This window comes from Cynoglossus semilaevis, chromosome 4 (genome assembly GCF_000523025.1).
Source record: "Cynoglossus semilaevis isolate Cse_v1.0 chromosome 4, Cse_v1.0, whole genome shotgun sequence".
Taxonomy (NCBI): Eukaryota; Metazoa; Chordata; class Actinopteri; order Pleuronectiformes; family Cynoglossidae; genus Cynoglossus; species Cynoglossus semilaevis.
Genome location: NC_024310.1, coordinates 12,387,343 through 12,403,867, shown reverse-complemented (window position 1 = coordinate 12,403,867; position 16,525 = coordinate 12,387,343). Strand labels below are relative to the sequence as shown.

At 38.1% G+C, this 16,525-nt stretch overlaps 1 protein-coding gene across 1 annotated transcript in view; it reads right to left on the bottom strand.

Moving 5' to 3' along the window:
• Positions 1 to 16,525, bottom strand: part of LOC103378151 (cell adhesion molecule 2-like) — a 48,145-nt gene that overhangs the window by 29,099 nt on the left and 2,521 nt on the right. Inside the window, exon 2 of the mRNA XM_025055196.1 lies at positions 4,632 to 4,781. Coding sequence (XP_024910964.1) covers positions 4,632 to 4,719 — 88 coding nt within the window. The 5' untranslated portion in view covers positions 4,720 to 4,781. The remainder of the gene's footprint in view (positions 1 to 4,631; positions 4,782 to 16,525) is intronic.

The window sequence follows — 16,525 nt, the reverse complement described above, 5'->3', positions numbered from 1 at the left end:
GAGTGAATTATGTGTCGGCCTGGCTGTTAAACGATGTCTCTCTGTGGCAGTCCTTCTTAGGTACATGCTTTTAGACCAGTGCCTCTTAGGAAGCAAAAATCGACAAATGTGAATATACATGAAGAATGGCACTAAAAGTATGAACAGACAGCTCTAGCCATACCAGATTTTGTGGAAGAGAAGTACTAAAACTCTGCTTGAGATCTATAATAATTTAAGGCAAAGAATAATATTAATGCACTCTTTTATTTTGAGGGTTGTCACATCAGTCGATTAACAGTCTATATCTACACCAAATCTACTGCAGGTTGAGGCATTCATACCACAGGCACCAACAAACATGTTGCTAGTTAAAATGACATAGTACATAATTAGACAAATTACTCTTTACATCAGAGATTAAAATGTTATCCAACACAGCATATTTTCCCCGAGTAAACAAATCTGCTCGCTTGGCAAAATGTGTGAATGTGTTTTGGAATACAATCTTCAGGATGGTAAATGAACCCCTGCCTTAAGGTTCATGTATAACCATGGTTCCACTGATCTTTGTTGTGAGGTAAGGTACCTTTTTTCTTGCTTAATAAAATTTTGAATATTGAATTGAACATTTCCTTTTTTGGCATATGCTGCAATTGGTAATTCACTTTTTTCATGCTCTGGTTTTTGGCATATGCTGCAATTGGTAATTGGTAAATTGGTAAATCACTAACCGCTAACCTCAAGTAGTTTTCATCTGAACAGCTGTTTTCATTGCAAAACAGTGGTTAAAATGATTGTGAACTTAACAACTAAACATTACTATTATACTACTATTATATCATGTATAGAATTAGTAGAAGTTTCATTTCCTTATTGCTGGTAATGTTTTGATTTTGTATAATTTTTTATCCTAGTTCTGCTCATTACCAGTTAAAACATCGGACTATTCTCCATTTATTAAATCACACAGTTTTATATATTGTTAACCTAGAGCTATTTTCTTGTTAACAAAGACTCCAAAAACTTAAGTTAAGACTGTTTTTAATAAACTAAAATAAGCCAACAATAATTCAATATCACTTTGCTAAGTAACTGCTAATGCCTCAGTGCCAGCCTTGAATTTGACTTTGCTGCTGTGAAAGACGCATAACCAAAAGCCAAAGAAGGTAATTACTGACAAACAATAGGATTTATATTCCTGGAGAAATATGTGTGTAATTACATTTGGGAAATCGTCTCAGGCTCTAAATTCTGGGTTAAAGCGGCCAACTTTCTGTCAAAACATCCAGAAATTTCATTTCCTACGCATCCAAATGCAGGTACATCTGGTGTTTAAAAGACTATACACAAGATTGATGTTTTAAAGTGACATCTAGAAGGTGCCATGAGTAACACTCTGGCTTGTAAAAGCTTTCCACTTGGCTGCAATCACCACACAGAGTTCATTTACTACTGGCTTAAACCCCCCAAAATTGTCATCTGACTACAGAAAAATTGTCAGGAAATAGTGATAATAGAGCAAGGATCTGTATCTAAGAAATGAACCGCACATGGATGAAAACAGCAAAGGTACCATTCAAAATACTATAAAGTTATATACTCTAAGGAGTCGCTAAACATTAGCAAAAAATAAGGCGTACTTACAAAAGTCTGAATTAAAGGCTGAAAAGATTTTAGCCAACAATAGCTTTGAGTTATCAAAAGAAATTAGAAATCAGCTCACTTCATTTGAGCTCCGGCTAAAGGCAGAATATTAGTTGAAATTAGTTTTAAATCAGTTAAACTTAGTTAAATTTAATTAAGAGTTGACTGTCTTTTTCAGTCTGACTCTCATATTTGAAGAGTCAGTGAAGTTCGTAATAAATACAAAGGTTCTTTCTAATCGTTAAGTTACTGCGACGATATTTGAAATGTGGTCGAAAATTATGAAAATATGTAAAACAAACAAACCAGATGTTGATCTGAGATACGGAGAAGCCAGTTTGAAGTTGAGGCCGGCTGCAGTCAGATGTTGACTGGCCCCTTACAAGATGCCACAACAAAGTGGAAAACAAGGACAGTTTTAACTCTTTGCCAAGCAATTAACTGGCAATTTGGCAAGGCCGAGACTTCTTCCCAGGTTATTAACCCCCCCCCCCCCCCCCCCCACACACACACACACACACTTTTTCACACAAAGCTCATGTTGTTCCACACCTTCCATTTCTCCAATGGCCCTGCAGCCATTATATTAGTTGTTCCAGTAGAGCTTTTCATTTTTGTCTGTTTAAAGGACACAAGGAAGAAGTGTTTCCACACTCGCCCTGGCAACCTCTGCTGAGTGGACTACATTCATTCTGTCATCTGCATTGCTGTGGAAAAGAATTCTGTCATGCAATATAAATGACTGCCCAAGAGGGGCAAAGTGGCTCATGAATACTGTGCTCTCTGAGCTCTTGTTACCGGCTCCAGTCCCCATTTAAATTGTAGATATAGATTATTGCTTTACATTCACTGGGAGTGAGGAATGTGAACAGAATGGGATTAAGTGACGTGATTTAATTTGAGTTAAACAAACGCCAATGTATCAAACAATCCGTCACATGTAACAGATTTACTGTAGAGATTTGCAGCCTAAGTCACACTGGCTGCTCCATTCCTCACGGGCGGCGAGAGCAGATAATATGTACTCATTAAATACTTTAGCTGAATTTCCCTGAGACACACTCAGGCTGTGTCCGAAATCACTCACTCACTCCCCGTGTAGTGGACTCATCGGTTAAATGAAAAATCGGACACTTCTCCAGCACGCAGGTAATCACGTAATTACTGTTGCGCAATTAAAACGGAGGACGGATTCTGCTCCTCTCTCTGCAATGTCGTCACAACTGCGAGATATATTGTTTGGCTAGTGTACATCGGACAGTACACCAGATTTTTACTACAAAATGGCAGTCACAGGCTAACTTTAAGCAATATCTCCGTTAATCTTTTTTCCAATCTAAGGTAGCCTTTAGTTAATTTTGAGTTATTTTTTAGTTACATACCTGGTGATACACCTGTAGCTCTCTTTATACTACATGACGCCTCATTTAGTTGTCTTTATCCTGCACACGTTTTCCTACATAATAAAAGCAAAATTGGTATTTTATTTAGCTATTAGTTGCTAGTTAGCTAAATATTCCTGATGACCAGATCAGCTGTTGCGTTTTTTGTTTGTTTGTTTTTTCCTTATATTTTAAACCATTGGACTTGAATATAAATAATGAGCTGTAATCTCAAGAACTATATAGATTTTTTTTAAACTTGCAGATTTAAAAAAAAAAGAAGTTTAGTTAGACTGAACTCCACCTCCTGATGAATTTGTGTAATACATACAAATCAGTAAACATTGGGTGGCCAGGTTCCTGGTGAATTTAGATGTATACATTTAACTGCAGGTATATCTGCTGCTTTGAAAACTATACCCATGATTGGTTTACTCATTCATATTCATTGAGTGAATATTTAACTCAAAGCATCCATGGTGCATTATAATTTCATTTTTTGAGCCCGGCAGGGATGGGAATCTATATGGAGTGAATATTTCAAGCTTTTTTTTTTTTTTTTTTTGCCAGTGTTAACTATAGTAGACACTAATAATTTGCTGATATTATTTCAGCTGAGTAAATTAAAAATTCATCACAAAAGAATCAAGTCACCTCTAACGTTGCTCCTGAAACGTAAGATGCTAAAATACCTTATCTAGTGCACACCAGACGTGGCAGAAAATAAATGAACTCCAATAGTTTTGACTGGATAACTTTTTGCTAGAATTTGCATCTTGGTGTCACATTCACAGCAGTCACACCAGAGCAGTCCCTTAACTTTTGTTTAATTGTATTTGGAAGTAATTTCACCTAATAAAACACCTTAGACCTCATTACAAAATCCAATCACTTGTGAGGGATAAGGTGTTTCTTCAAACCACACTGATACGCTCACGTCAACATTCCGCTGCGCTCCCATCAATTGTTATTCAAAGGGGAAGTTCATCTTCAATCACGGAAGCAATGATATTGTATTAGCAGCTACAGCAGAAATGAAACTAAATAATATGCTGCAGGAAAAGCTGAAGGATGAACATCCCACAAATCCTTGCAAGTCCAGTCCACAATTATCCTCCCTTTCACCCTGGCTCCAATTTGTCAACCTTCAGACTTTCCCACCTTTAAATTGGATTAGGCTGTTGAGTGCACATGATAATTTATTCCTGGTCCTGTTTCACGGGGTTGCAACAGTGTGTCTTCAGTGACAAACAGCAGAGCGCCGTATGAATGTAGGACAGCTAAACACTAATTAAGCCCAATCGTCTCCGAGTCCATAGGCGTTGGACTCGGTGTTGTGAGCAGCACTGTCAGTGTCGGTGTGTGATTACACTGGCTCCATTCACAGACTGTCTGCTTCTGTTTGTTCTGTTCTCCGGGACATGAGCACAGACATACAGCACATTACTGCAAATTCTAGTTCAACACTGTGGAGAGCGCTTTTACATCCATCTTCTCACACAGCCGTCACGTCCACATACATAATGAAGAAGGCTCCCGGTGTAATATAATCTGGCTCAGACATCTTTATGTCATCTCATCATTTTATCATTACGGCCATTATCCTTATAGAATATCACTCACCTTTCTTGTCCCCAAAGAACAGGGTCTGTTGTGCAGGGTTTGACCACTGGAGGGAAGTGTTATCATTGTAATCCACACGACAGGTCATGTTGGCTGTGCCCCCCTCCACCACTGTCACATTCTGAGTTATGGGGAACTGACCTTGGCTACCTGTGGGGATTGGAAGACAGAGTTTAAGGTTGTGGTTTGTGAAGAAGGCGTTTTTTTTTTCATGGTGTGTAGCTACTTTTCCCCTTTCTTGTTTTTCATGTTTGAAGTCTCTGAACCAGAGGGCGGACCTTGGTACATATAGGTCTGGCCTTTCTCAGGGTCACCCATCCCAAGAACACATATATACTTTATGTATATTTATTACACCATAAAATGAAATTTTACATAAGGCAAAAACACTACAAACTACATTTTGAACAAAGAGCTTAAAAATAAATACGCAGAGCAGTATTAATACTTCAAAATATACGTCCAGGCATACACAAAAGTCCTCCATCAAACCAAGAAGAATCAGTTGTACCACTTTATTCACAATATGACGAACCAAATGTGATCTATTTCATGGTGCAATTTCCTTAAGCCTACTGAATACACCAGTGTCACGTTTTACAACCTATGAAGTGAAGAAATCCTTCATTTCTCTTTCAGTACGGAGAATCATCACTGAAATCAACGAGTCATTATTTAATACATCAATAAAAGTAAAGACTTTAGAAGAATACAAAGAAGAATTTATAAAAATAGTAGCTTTATATCATTTCATAGTGATCACAGTCAGCTAAACAGAAAGTGTGTGGAGAAATCATACTTTTGTTTTTTTCATTTATTGATGAATAAATTAGTTGATTTCATTCGTTCATAGTCCCTGCAGCTCACTGAGACATGGGAACAACAATGATTTCATTCGTTCATAGTCCATGCAGCTCACTGAGACATGGGGACAACAAGCAGAGTCTGAGTCTTTCTAGTAAACAGAGTGTCAGTGTACAAAGACAATGCCAATAACAACAATGAATTGCTGTATAGTGACAGTGCCACATGGAAATAATAACTGTACATGACTGTTATTCCCCTCATTATTTCCTCTTAAGAATCTAAGACTACGGACCCTACAATGTTCTAGTTCCTGAGATAAATTCAAATCACCTGGTCATAAGGAGGCGCCCAGGCTGCATCAGTGCAGTCTGTATATTCTTAGTTTCACATTAAAGAGCCGTGCAGATCTTAAAAGTTAATGTTCTGGTCATCATTATCACCCAATTAGAAGCATGTCTTTACTACATCGCAGAAAAAGAGAGGGCTTAATGTGGGTTTGGCTGACAAAGCTGTCAACATCTGTTGGACCAGAAAAGTGTAGGGCTTTTTAATGGCAGAGACAATAGTGGGTTTCACTCTCCCTCAGTGGCTTCCTCATTGCCTTATTGCAGCACCATAATTGGGTAGCATGGCCTAATTAGATGTAGTCATGTTCTGCTGGAGTGTCGAGAGCTGCAGCTGGGTGGTAAATTGACACATAATCCTAGACACTGTGGGCCTTCCATCTGAGCGACTGCTTTGCCCCACAACACCCGCTCGTCAGAGTGTGCAGCACACATCCAAATCAGCCCTAATCACCCAGCCTTGCTGGATTTTACCTTCTTATGCTGGGTTTGTACATGTCCTCTCTGCAAAATCTCCTAATTGCATTGCAAAAACATTTCAATGCTGCTTATATTTTTTTCTGAACTCTGCCAAGCTGTCTGAAATCTGCAATCTGTAAGTGGAAGAAAAAAAACAATGTGTGGGCTAATATGAGCCTGAGCAGCTCTTTAGGGGATGACAGAGCTGGAGTTCATGCCTGAAATGGCTACATTTGTCTTGTAGCGTATCACTGTCCTCATACTGATCCTTACTCCAGTTCAGACTTGAAATGGATCTGAATGTGAAGGTGACATTGTCTTTGTCTCTCCAAGGTGCCGCTAACAGCAGGGACATTCCAGTTAAGGGAGCAGCTGTCTGCCTCATTACTCCACCTCACATGGGAGAGGTAGAAGGGGGAGGGGGGCGGGACCGCCAGAGGTCTGTGGACTTTACCTGACCTCCATTGTCCTGACGAAGGCCATCAATGGCTGGGGGTGAAGGTGAGGCTGACTATAAATAGTAAACGTTGAAAATAATTCCAGCCGTGTGCACTGCTTATACTGCATGCTCATTGCACCCAATCAGGCATCAATACATCAACATACAGTGTATGTCAGCATTGAATCCCACCACCATCAGGGTATTATTTAGATGTAGCCGCTGGGTGTCAGCTAATGTGGACCAGAAACGCCAGCTACGTATGCAGTTGTATAAGCAACACACTTTCCAGAAAAGTTTGTACACTTCTGAACAACTACTGAATAATCATCAGCTGTTTGGGAGCTAAGTGTGAAAAAGGTTAAAAAGGCCACAGCAGCACAGATTTAGACTGTTTCTGAATGAGGAAGGTAAGAGGAAGTGTTTTTGTACAACACTGATGTACTAACATTTTTGGAAAGAAAACTTATAGCTCAATGTTGAACATATTTTATAATATAGTCATGATTTTCATTAAAAAAATATCCCTTAATATCCAAATAAAAATACCTGAGGGCCTTCCCCAGTCAGGAGAAAACTGACAATGTTACTGCAGTGTCGAAAGCTATTTGTAATTGGTGGGGAATCCTGTCATTTTCCAAATTAAAACATCTGCTCTGATAATCACAAAGCCACATAACAATATGTGCTTTTGACCTAATCACGGATAGACTGAAAGGAAATCTGGTTTTCATTCCAATTAGATATTATTATTTATTATCAATTGCTTAATTCACATACTATTTGGATAAAATAGATAGAATAGATTATTAAAGATCTAAATCTCTAAAAAAAAAAACTAAATTAGAGATTTGGATTTTTAATGGAACCATTAAGAAACTGCTGTGCATGTGTGTTCATCTGTTTCGTTGTCACCGCACCATCACTGTCGGCCTCCAGTTTTCATTGTTTACTATCCACAGTGTGGGAAGAATGTGAAAATCAAAATCAGCGACGAACGTAACAACTGAGTAACACTGTGTTGGAGGTAAAATGCAGAATGGCTTCAGCACCAACCTGTTGCTGACATTTCATCTAATTGTGCCTGCAGGGCCAATAGATTCTGTGTAATCAGATTCACATTCATGTTGGAGGCGTTTTCTCACAGTGTGGGAGCAGGAACTGAGCTTCCCCTAACACACATTATGAAATTCCTTTGCCTTGAATTTTTGCAGTAAGTAAAAGATGAAGAACATAGTATCCTTTTTGATTGAATGTGATCCACAATGTTTTTCTACATGGTTATCTGGTGGGAGGGACTTTAAGTAGATTTTCCAACGTTGATGATGTTCAGCCGTGGCTGTATTTGCCCAAAACATTCATTGGATGAAAACAAACAAGGCTTAGAAAAGTAATTAGATGTGTGAAGGCCGTCTGCTTCATGGATGGTCCAACATGAATCTATAAAAGGCTTTGATAAAATGAGGAATAAACATGTAGTTTTTCAATTTGCCGTAGGGCAAAACAGAGCCCGCCTTCAAACACAGAATTTATGAGCTCTGCCGGAGATGAACTTTAACACCGAGCTGTGCTGTATCATTTCCCTGCACTGCATTAAACTGAGCCAGGGAGAAGGTAGTTAACAGTTGATCAAAAACACAGCAGAATCTTAATGGTTAAATGACTATTACTTTCAATAATATAATAATGATGAGGAAAGAGGAGGCTAATACTAGCAGTGTAAGGCTGAATATGATTGGTCATCATGTGTTATCGTCTAAACAGTCCAACAGGAGTCTGACCACATGGCACAGACACTACTGTCATATAGTCAGTAATCATCACCGATCTCCTGAGAAAGGCTGTTGGTTGTGCCAGATGGTCGATTACCAGAGGTCAACCACAGCAGCTAACCAATCAAATCACCAACCACACAACTGCAAGGCCCTTTTTGTAGGCAAAAAATAGGTTCGCAAAATGTTGTTTCAATTAAAGAAGACACCATAAAATAAACTTAAGACGGTTTATACACAGAGAATAGAGTCAGAACAGGTTTAAAAAAGATTTTAAAAAGAACATGCCAAGGGATATCTCTATACACAGAGAATAGAGTCAGAACAGGCAAAAAGATTTAAAAAAGAACATGCCAAGGGATATCTTTGAATTTAGCAGGTTTGGAAGATTTATTTGCGCTGTAAATATTTTAACAAGTTCGAATGAAATACATACAATCTAAGATCTTCTGCGTTTAGCCAACAACTTTTCCCGTGCAGTTGAAAGCATCCTCTCTGGTTGAGAGTTTGTTTATACAAAGTTGTAACAACATTTCTATTCCACACAGATCTTAGACCAGCTTTAATTTAAACCTCTGCAGTATCACACAGCTGAGAGATTATGTTCCACATTCAGGTGGGCCAGCAGCACACAGATCATCAGTCACAATGTCAGCACACAGCAGATTAGTCAAGTTTACACAGGACGCTGCTGACACGTCCCTCTGTTGTGACATTAACTTTTGTACAGAATAAAGTGTCACTGCCTCCTGAATCAAACGTTCATCTGCACTGTTGAAACGACATTAACTAAAATACATAACTTTGTAGTTCACATGAACCCTTTTAAACTGGCTTGTGGCTATTACATCCTCAGGGAGGAAATCTATATTACACTACATTGTGTTGAGTTATTTCCATAAAATCTTGCACCTACTTTTGCATTAAAAATTTGCTCTGACTTGAAAATTCTATAATGCATCAGTACTAGACAATTAGGCTGTGTATCTGTACTAGCGAGGTTGCATGACTCGATTATTCAGTTTACAAATGATTAAATGTTATTCCCTCAGATATAACTTGGTGGTCAATTTGTCTTTGTCTCAAGTTTCCATACAGTATTTACTGACTGCTGAGAGGACATATTACCTCTATTTCACTTCCCCTTCTTCTTCTTCTTCTTATGCTGCTCAGACTCAGCCATGTTTAGGCTGAGGTGAGCAATATGAGAGGCCAAGAATACAATATTTAGGTTATTGATTTTGTGATTCATGCAGGTTGAATGGGTGTGTGTGGAGAATCTGGACACGAAGAAGACCGATATCTTTTTGACTGAACCTAGAGTCCAGGGTTTAGAATAATATATTAATGGAAAAAACCAACAACTTTAAATAGGTACAGTTCTAATACTTTTTTGAAAAAAAAAAAAAAAAACCCCAACAGGAACTGTATGATCCAGGTCTAAAGACTGGCTCATCGGGGAACCCTGTTGCACATGTTAATTCACTGACTTGTCTAATGACCACTGATCGCAGGCACGCGCTGAAAGATTGGAGCTATATTTCAGTCCAGGAGACCAGAGAGTAAACGGAGGAAGAATGAGCCACACCACCCAAAAGCCTTTCTCAGTTTCAGCTGACTGCACCAAATAATGGAAGGCAGGAGCTTGATGAATGGCTGGCAGGCAGTCAAACACACTGCTGCAGCGTAAACTGTAAGCTGCAGGCAGAAAAAAAAAAACAAAAAACCCCCCAAATATCTCAGAAAAACAGTTGAAGAAAATAATCACTGACCCCATTCACTGGGCTGTGATAACATTTGTTAATTTCCATGTGCTGTTTTTCTATGGCAGTCTGTTAAAAACAAGTTGAGCCTGCTGTTGAATTTTACAACGCTTTACACCACGTAAAGCAGATTCTAAGAACTAACTCGAAGAAATGAACATTTTTCCAAGTGAATTGAATGTGAGTTATCCCCAAAAGGTGTATTTAAAAAGACACCAGACAGTAAACTGTATGAAAAGCTTCTGCGACTCTACTTTGCATTTAAAAGATCAACTCTATATAGTGGTTTATTTGCCAGCCTGTGAAAATCCCATCTTAATTAAAAGTTGAGGCGTCTCGTGGCGCCAAGTCAGTGACAAGAACAAGCAATAACATAACTTGGTGTCGCCATGTGAGATAATTACACAAAGACATTTTTATGCACCGAAAAGTTATGTGGAAGAAGAAACAACCTCACTGTTGTTTGCACACATTATGTGCAACGTATTTCAAGAATAATAAACCTTTGCTAATCCAAAAGAAACACTGAGTGATATTTTTGGATGTCAAGGTGAAGAAACCTCATCATTTATCTGTTAGAGACAACAACTGACACCCAGTTTGGGGCTAACTTGTAGGGAGCTTTTGGCTCGTTTGAGATTTCTCTGGCTCTTTTTAAGCTAGTTTTGTGAATTCTACAGAAGAATGTGATTTGGAAAAGTCTTCATCATCATCATCAACAGCAGTAGTCCAGACGATTTATTTACTTATTTGGAGGTATCTACCTTGAAGCCTTTACTCAAACTAATTTTCAGGGCCGGTTGTAAATGGACTGACACTGTACAGCTCAAGGGTCCCAGACCCCTGCTCCGTGGACCAGTACCGCAGATAAACCACACATGTGGTCTACAGCCACAAAGTTCTCTACAACGGTACAACAGTTAACATGTCTGCAGACACACAGAAGGTCCTGGGATATTTTTCTTTCTGGTTATTTTAGCTCTCAGCAACAACAGCTTTAAAAATAAAGCACATTTATTTTTAGCCACTTCTGTTTTACTCCCTTGGAATCTCACTTTTCACTGTTTAATTAAGAAGTGCTTAAACTTTTCCCTTTTGAATTATTTCAGGGAACTAATGGATTCATGGTGAAGGGGGTTAATTATATTAGTAGCTATTAGCAGTGTTGTAGTCCGACTTGGACTTTTCCAACTGGGGAAAAAAGACTAACATTTAAGCCTGATGGTTGTGACATTTTCTCCAATGTGAATTTGGACAAACTTACAGACTGATGTGAACAGTGTTCTCCACTGATATCTACGACAACTGGTCTTCTCATCGGATGGCTGACGACAGCTGTTTTAGCGTCTTTTGCTACTTTAACAAGAACAAAGCAGTGTGATTGAAATGTGAACTTTTGACTGGGAACTTTTAGCAGGATTTACAAACGTGCTTATTTTCAGAGCTCAACAGTGACAGGCATGTGATAAATTTAGCAGCTTGTCTGAGATTCTCTTCACTGTTCCTGCTCATATATGACAGAGAATGTGACACAGTGGCAGAATATTAATTTAAAATGGAGACAATGTTGGTTACTGTATCAATGGTACAGACAGCGCAGTAACACAATTACTAGTACTACAGTACTGGTCCGTACTGCTGTAACTGTGGCAGAGAGTTGTTGTCTACGTGATGATGTGACAGTTTTCTGCTCTGAAGTTAGCTGCAGCCAACAAACTTTAATGAATTAAGCTCACCAGCTTATTTGTAATCTTTAATTCACAATTTCAATACAACTTGACATTTCTTCTTTCTTTGCCCCAGTGAACCGTAGCATTTTCACCACCGGTGTGTGAATGAGCTTCATAAAACCCCGCTTGGAAAAACAATTTTGGTGTGGAAGACTTTATTGATATCTGTAACTCTTTGTCAAGGCCTCGCCTTAAGCAGTGCCTCTGACCTCTTGGCCCGTCATGAGTCAAAAGTGCAGTTTTCACACCACAGGCACGGCTCATGGCAATTGGTCTGAGCTCCAGCTGAAATATGAGTGGTTTTTACTACCAGGACACACAGACTGTCAAATATCCTGACAGGCTAGCTCAGGGTGCTAAATCAGTGTCATCCTTTAAAATCACCTCTGAGATCTCCTTGAAGCAAAAAGCTATTTTCGAAGTTCAAATTGTTTTTATTGCTTGTTTGATGGGAATCTTTTATGGTCCTAAACTGTCCGTTAGCAGCAGCAGTAACACCAACATAAAAGCTATTGCATGCCATTTTGAAATCGGCTGCTAAACAAAATGTGAAAAACAAAACAAAAAAACAGGCAATATACCCTCAATTGTCAGATAACAAAGATTATAATTTGAAAAATTAAAAGTTAATTATTCTTTCATGGTTATTGTGTTTCCAGCTATTTACTAACAATATTTACAAAACAACACAGTAGTTGTTTTAACTGCTTGCCATAAAAAATCACAAAACAATTAAAAAATAACACTTGGCTATGTAATATGCAGACATGTTTAAAAAATGTCTTCATAAAATTCCTAACAAATTCCTAAATATCTCCCGACATCTTCCTTGTTTTTGAAGGACAAAGGAAATGTTGACAAATTCACAACAAACACAATCCTGTAAATCTACAATATTATTCTGTGGAAGGAACTGTTGTGCTGGAGATGAAGTACAAATTCATTGTTAACTTTGAACAGTACGACAAATAGAAAATTAAACACAGCTGTACTGTTTTTCTCCAGGGATTGAACCTGTCTCTGTGTTCACGATGAAATAAATAAAGAAGTAATTCCAGTGTTTGTTTTATAAATCATTAGCCCATCTAAAATTAAGCTAAAAATCTTCTCTCTTTTTTTTAATGTAATTACATTTTTTAAAATTACATTATTTTCATTTTTTTTAAAAAGTACAACAAATAAAGTAATCAAACATTACATAGAAAAAATAAAACAGTGATTGAAAATTTAGATATTTTTAATCATTACGTGTTTTTAGCTGTGAAACAGTTTTGTCCTTGGTTAATGTCCTTTTTCGTCCAATGAAAATGTTTCTCTTAAATTGTCTAAATCTGTGTAAGAAGGTTTCACATGTGCCACCCAATAACATATTAACATTTAAATATTCATTACTCTAAATGTCACAAAAGCTCGGAGAGTGTTGTTTTGTAGCTGTTCTAGTAACAACTACTACCTGTCACATTATTTACCACTGTGGTGGATTCGTGGCCCTCTGCCAAATGTAGCACGACTGTTCCAGTGATGGGAGAGTGAGGGATTAATACTCAGTCTCCTTTGTAAATATATCAGCAAATACATGAATGTGTATAATAGCAACTAAAACAGAAAAAAAAAGCTTTAATATTTTAAATTTAGGCTACCTTAACCATAAACAGAGCTATTGTTTATTTAATATATATTAACAGTCCAATAATGTAACTATAATTTTCAACACTTCGTATCAGCAACATCTGCTATTACAGGCAGCTCAGCTTCTAGCATATGTGAGGAGAAGCCGAGAATAAATTCAAAGGAAAGCTGTGAAACCATGGCTGTGTTTATTCTCCGCTCTGTGAGCAGCTCCAACTGTAGCCCTGATGAATGTCATGTAAACATGCTGCAGCCCAGGAAAGACCACATTACACCAACACACCCGAGCCGATGCTACATTTAGCCCGAATACTAATGCGCTGCTAAGACACTGCTGTACTGTACCTTAGATAAACTGCCGCTGCTGTTTTCTATATACTGAGAAGATAGACACATCATAGAGGGTAAGGTCAGGGGAAGGTTTAAAGATAAAGTTAAGATTTCACATTGCCTTAGGTAAGAGTAAGAACTTCACTTTTTCGCTGACTAAATACTACTGCTGCTGCCCTCCGTCTGCTATCGTCTCCTTCTGCTCCTCTCAGTTTGCTATCTCCTCCTGCTGTTTCTACCTTGCTGACTTTTTTAGAGTGCCATGATGATCAATATATCATACTTGTGACTGACTGGAACCAAAATCATAATCAAAATTTGATCAAATGCACACGTCTACGTCTTTGAATGTATCGTTTGACACCCTCTAATTGAAAGAGGCTACAAGGGCACTGAGAGAAAAAGTATTTTGTCGACAAGTCAGTGTGAGTGGCACGATGCATCATAATCACTTCGTGAAATGAGTTGTGAGCGGAGAGAACTGTTTGCCGTGTTCTCTTCATTAGGAAAAGCTACAAAAGCAACGTACAAAGAGTTACGTGCTCATTGGTGGACGTGTGTGTCTGTGTACTTCATCCTTTGTCAATGTGATGACAATAGTAAAATATTCATCGATTCGACTTTGACTTTATCATTGTTTAGTCGACGTGAAACTATCAGAAGTCCTCAATGCTCTGGTGGCTTCATCGTAACTCATTGTAAGGTATTATTTTAAAAACAATAACTGAAAACTTACCCTACAAGAGAACAGTCTGGTATTCATTGAAAGTGAAACAAAAATGACTGTTGGTGGAATTGGAACTAACTTTCTCCGACGTTAGCTTCCTAACTACAGTCAGGAAAGCTGTGTTCAGTGTTTCTTTGTCAGAAGCACCTTGCACTGTGAGTATTATTCAAAGGACTGCTAAACACTGCCAAGTGGGAAAAATATATTCAGTCACAAAACCATTGAAAAGTAAAAGTGAGAAAGGAAATGAAGGGAACAAAAGTCAATACGACATTCAGCCTTTATCAATCAGTCCCTGCTGAAGCTGCTCCAATTTGATTATGCTCATCTACAGAGACTTAACTTAACAAAGGTGAGAGGAAAACATAGGGAAAAAACATATTCTGTGTCATTTATCACTTTTACGACTAAAAGGTTAAAGCTGTCACTTGACACAATCCTCAGTGTAAGTGAAGCTGTTCAGCGGCCTGAAATCATCAGAATGGTTTTATCTCTGCTGATCTACAGTTATCCAATAAGCTGTGCCTTTTTAGCGCCATCAGCCTGTGACTGTGAAGATTTAAGCAACAGTCTGAAGGCAGCAGGTAATAAACATTAAATCTGGATCTGATCCATTAACTCGGGCTAATCAGTAAATTACCTGCCCAAAGTGATACATGTTCAAAACAAACCATTTTGAATGAACTTCATTTAAAATAATACAATACGAAGTAGGTTAAAATATTTGACATCTTTTGTAATTAGTTACAGAAAACCCATATGTAAGTATGGAGAAGTAAAGGACGTTATTACTTTCACGCAGAACAAACGATTAACCTGTGTCACATAGTGACACCGTTTTTAATCAGGGGGAAATTGTAAATAGATAGAATAATCAAGATGATTACTGAAACGTTGTTCATATTTTGCCAGTTGCCAGTGGAGACGTGGCTTTAGTTCAAATGCCTCACCTTGTCTTGGATATTGGATTTCTTACTTATACTGTATATCAAACATATTAAAGCTATACATTTTCTTATTTTGTAAAAAAAAAAAACAAGATCAGAAAAAAAAATATTTCTACTTATCAATTAATTCAGTGTGTTGCCATGCATCTCCTATGACTTCAAACACCTTGAACATCATAAGGCAAAGACTGGGTTAAAAAAAAAAAGAAATCCAACAATTTGCTGTCACCATTAAGTACGTAGTTCCTAAAGGGCTCAAACCCAGGACCTTATACGTGTAAGGCAGACGTGTTAAGCAGCTGTGATAACCACTGCACTACAGAACCACTATAGAACACAACACACACAGAATAAACGAACAGGAAGACTGATAATCTAGCTGCCCCCTTATGGTCATGGCCGTTCAAAATAAATAGGTTTTCGGATCATTAGGAATTAGGAGATAAATCCCATAATCTATGCATATGCTATGAATTAATAATTTTTTATGGACATTTTTTTTTTGTAAAAAGTCAACTTCCCAAGATGAAAGTATGCACAATATTTTATTTTTTGTTTAAATAAATAAATATACATTTTCTGTTTTTCTGCTTTCGTAGGCTTTCGAGGTGAAACGTTGAAAGACTCACGGCACAGTGCTCATAGTTTGGTAAGTGTCGTGTCTGTTTGCTGCTCTGTAAGTGTGATCCTAAATGATGCGGTCAGTTGACTGAGTTGTTACAGAAGTTGATGGAGTCTGTAAGAGTGAGCTGTCCGTCAAATTCACCTCCATCGAAAAGGACATTTGGTGCCTGTAGTTGCAGCAGCAGCAGCAGCAGCAGCAGCAGCACCTGACCGAAAATGAAAGTGACTTGATTTGAAGGTGGCCAGTAATTTCACAAGGTTTGGGCAGCAGGAGGGAGGGGAGCGGTAGCAGCACATGTTCAAGGAACTGGAAATAAATATCC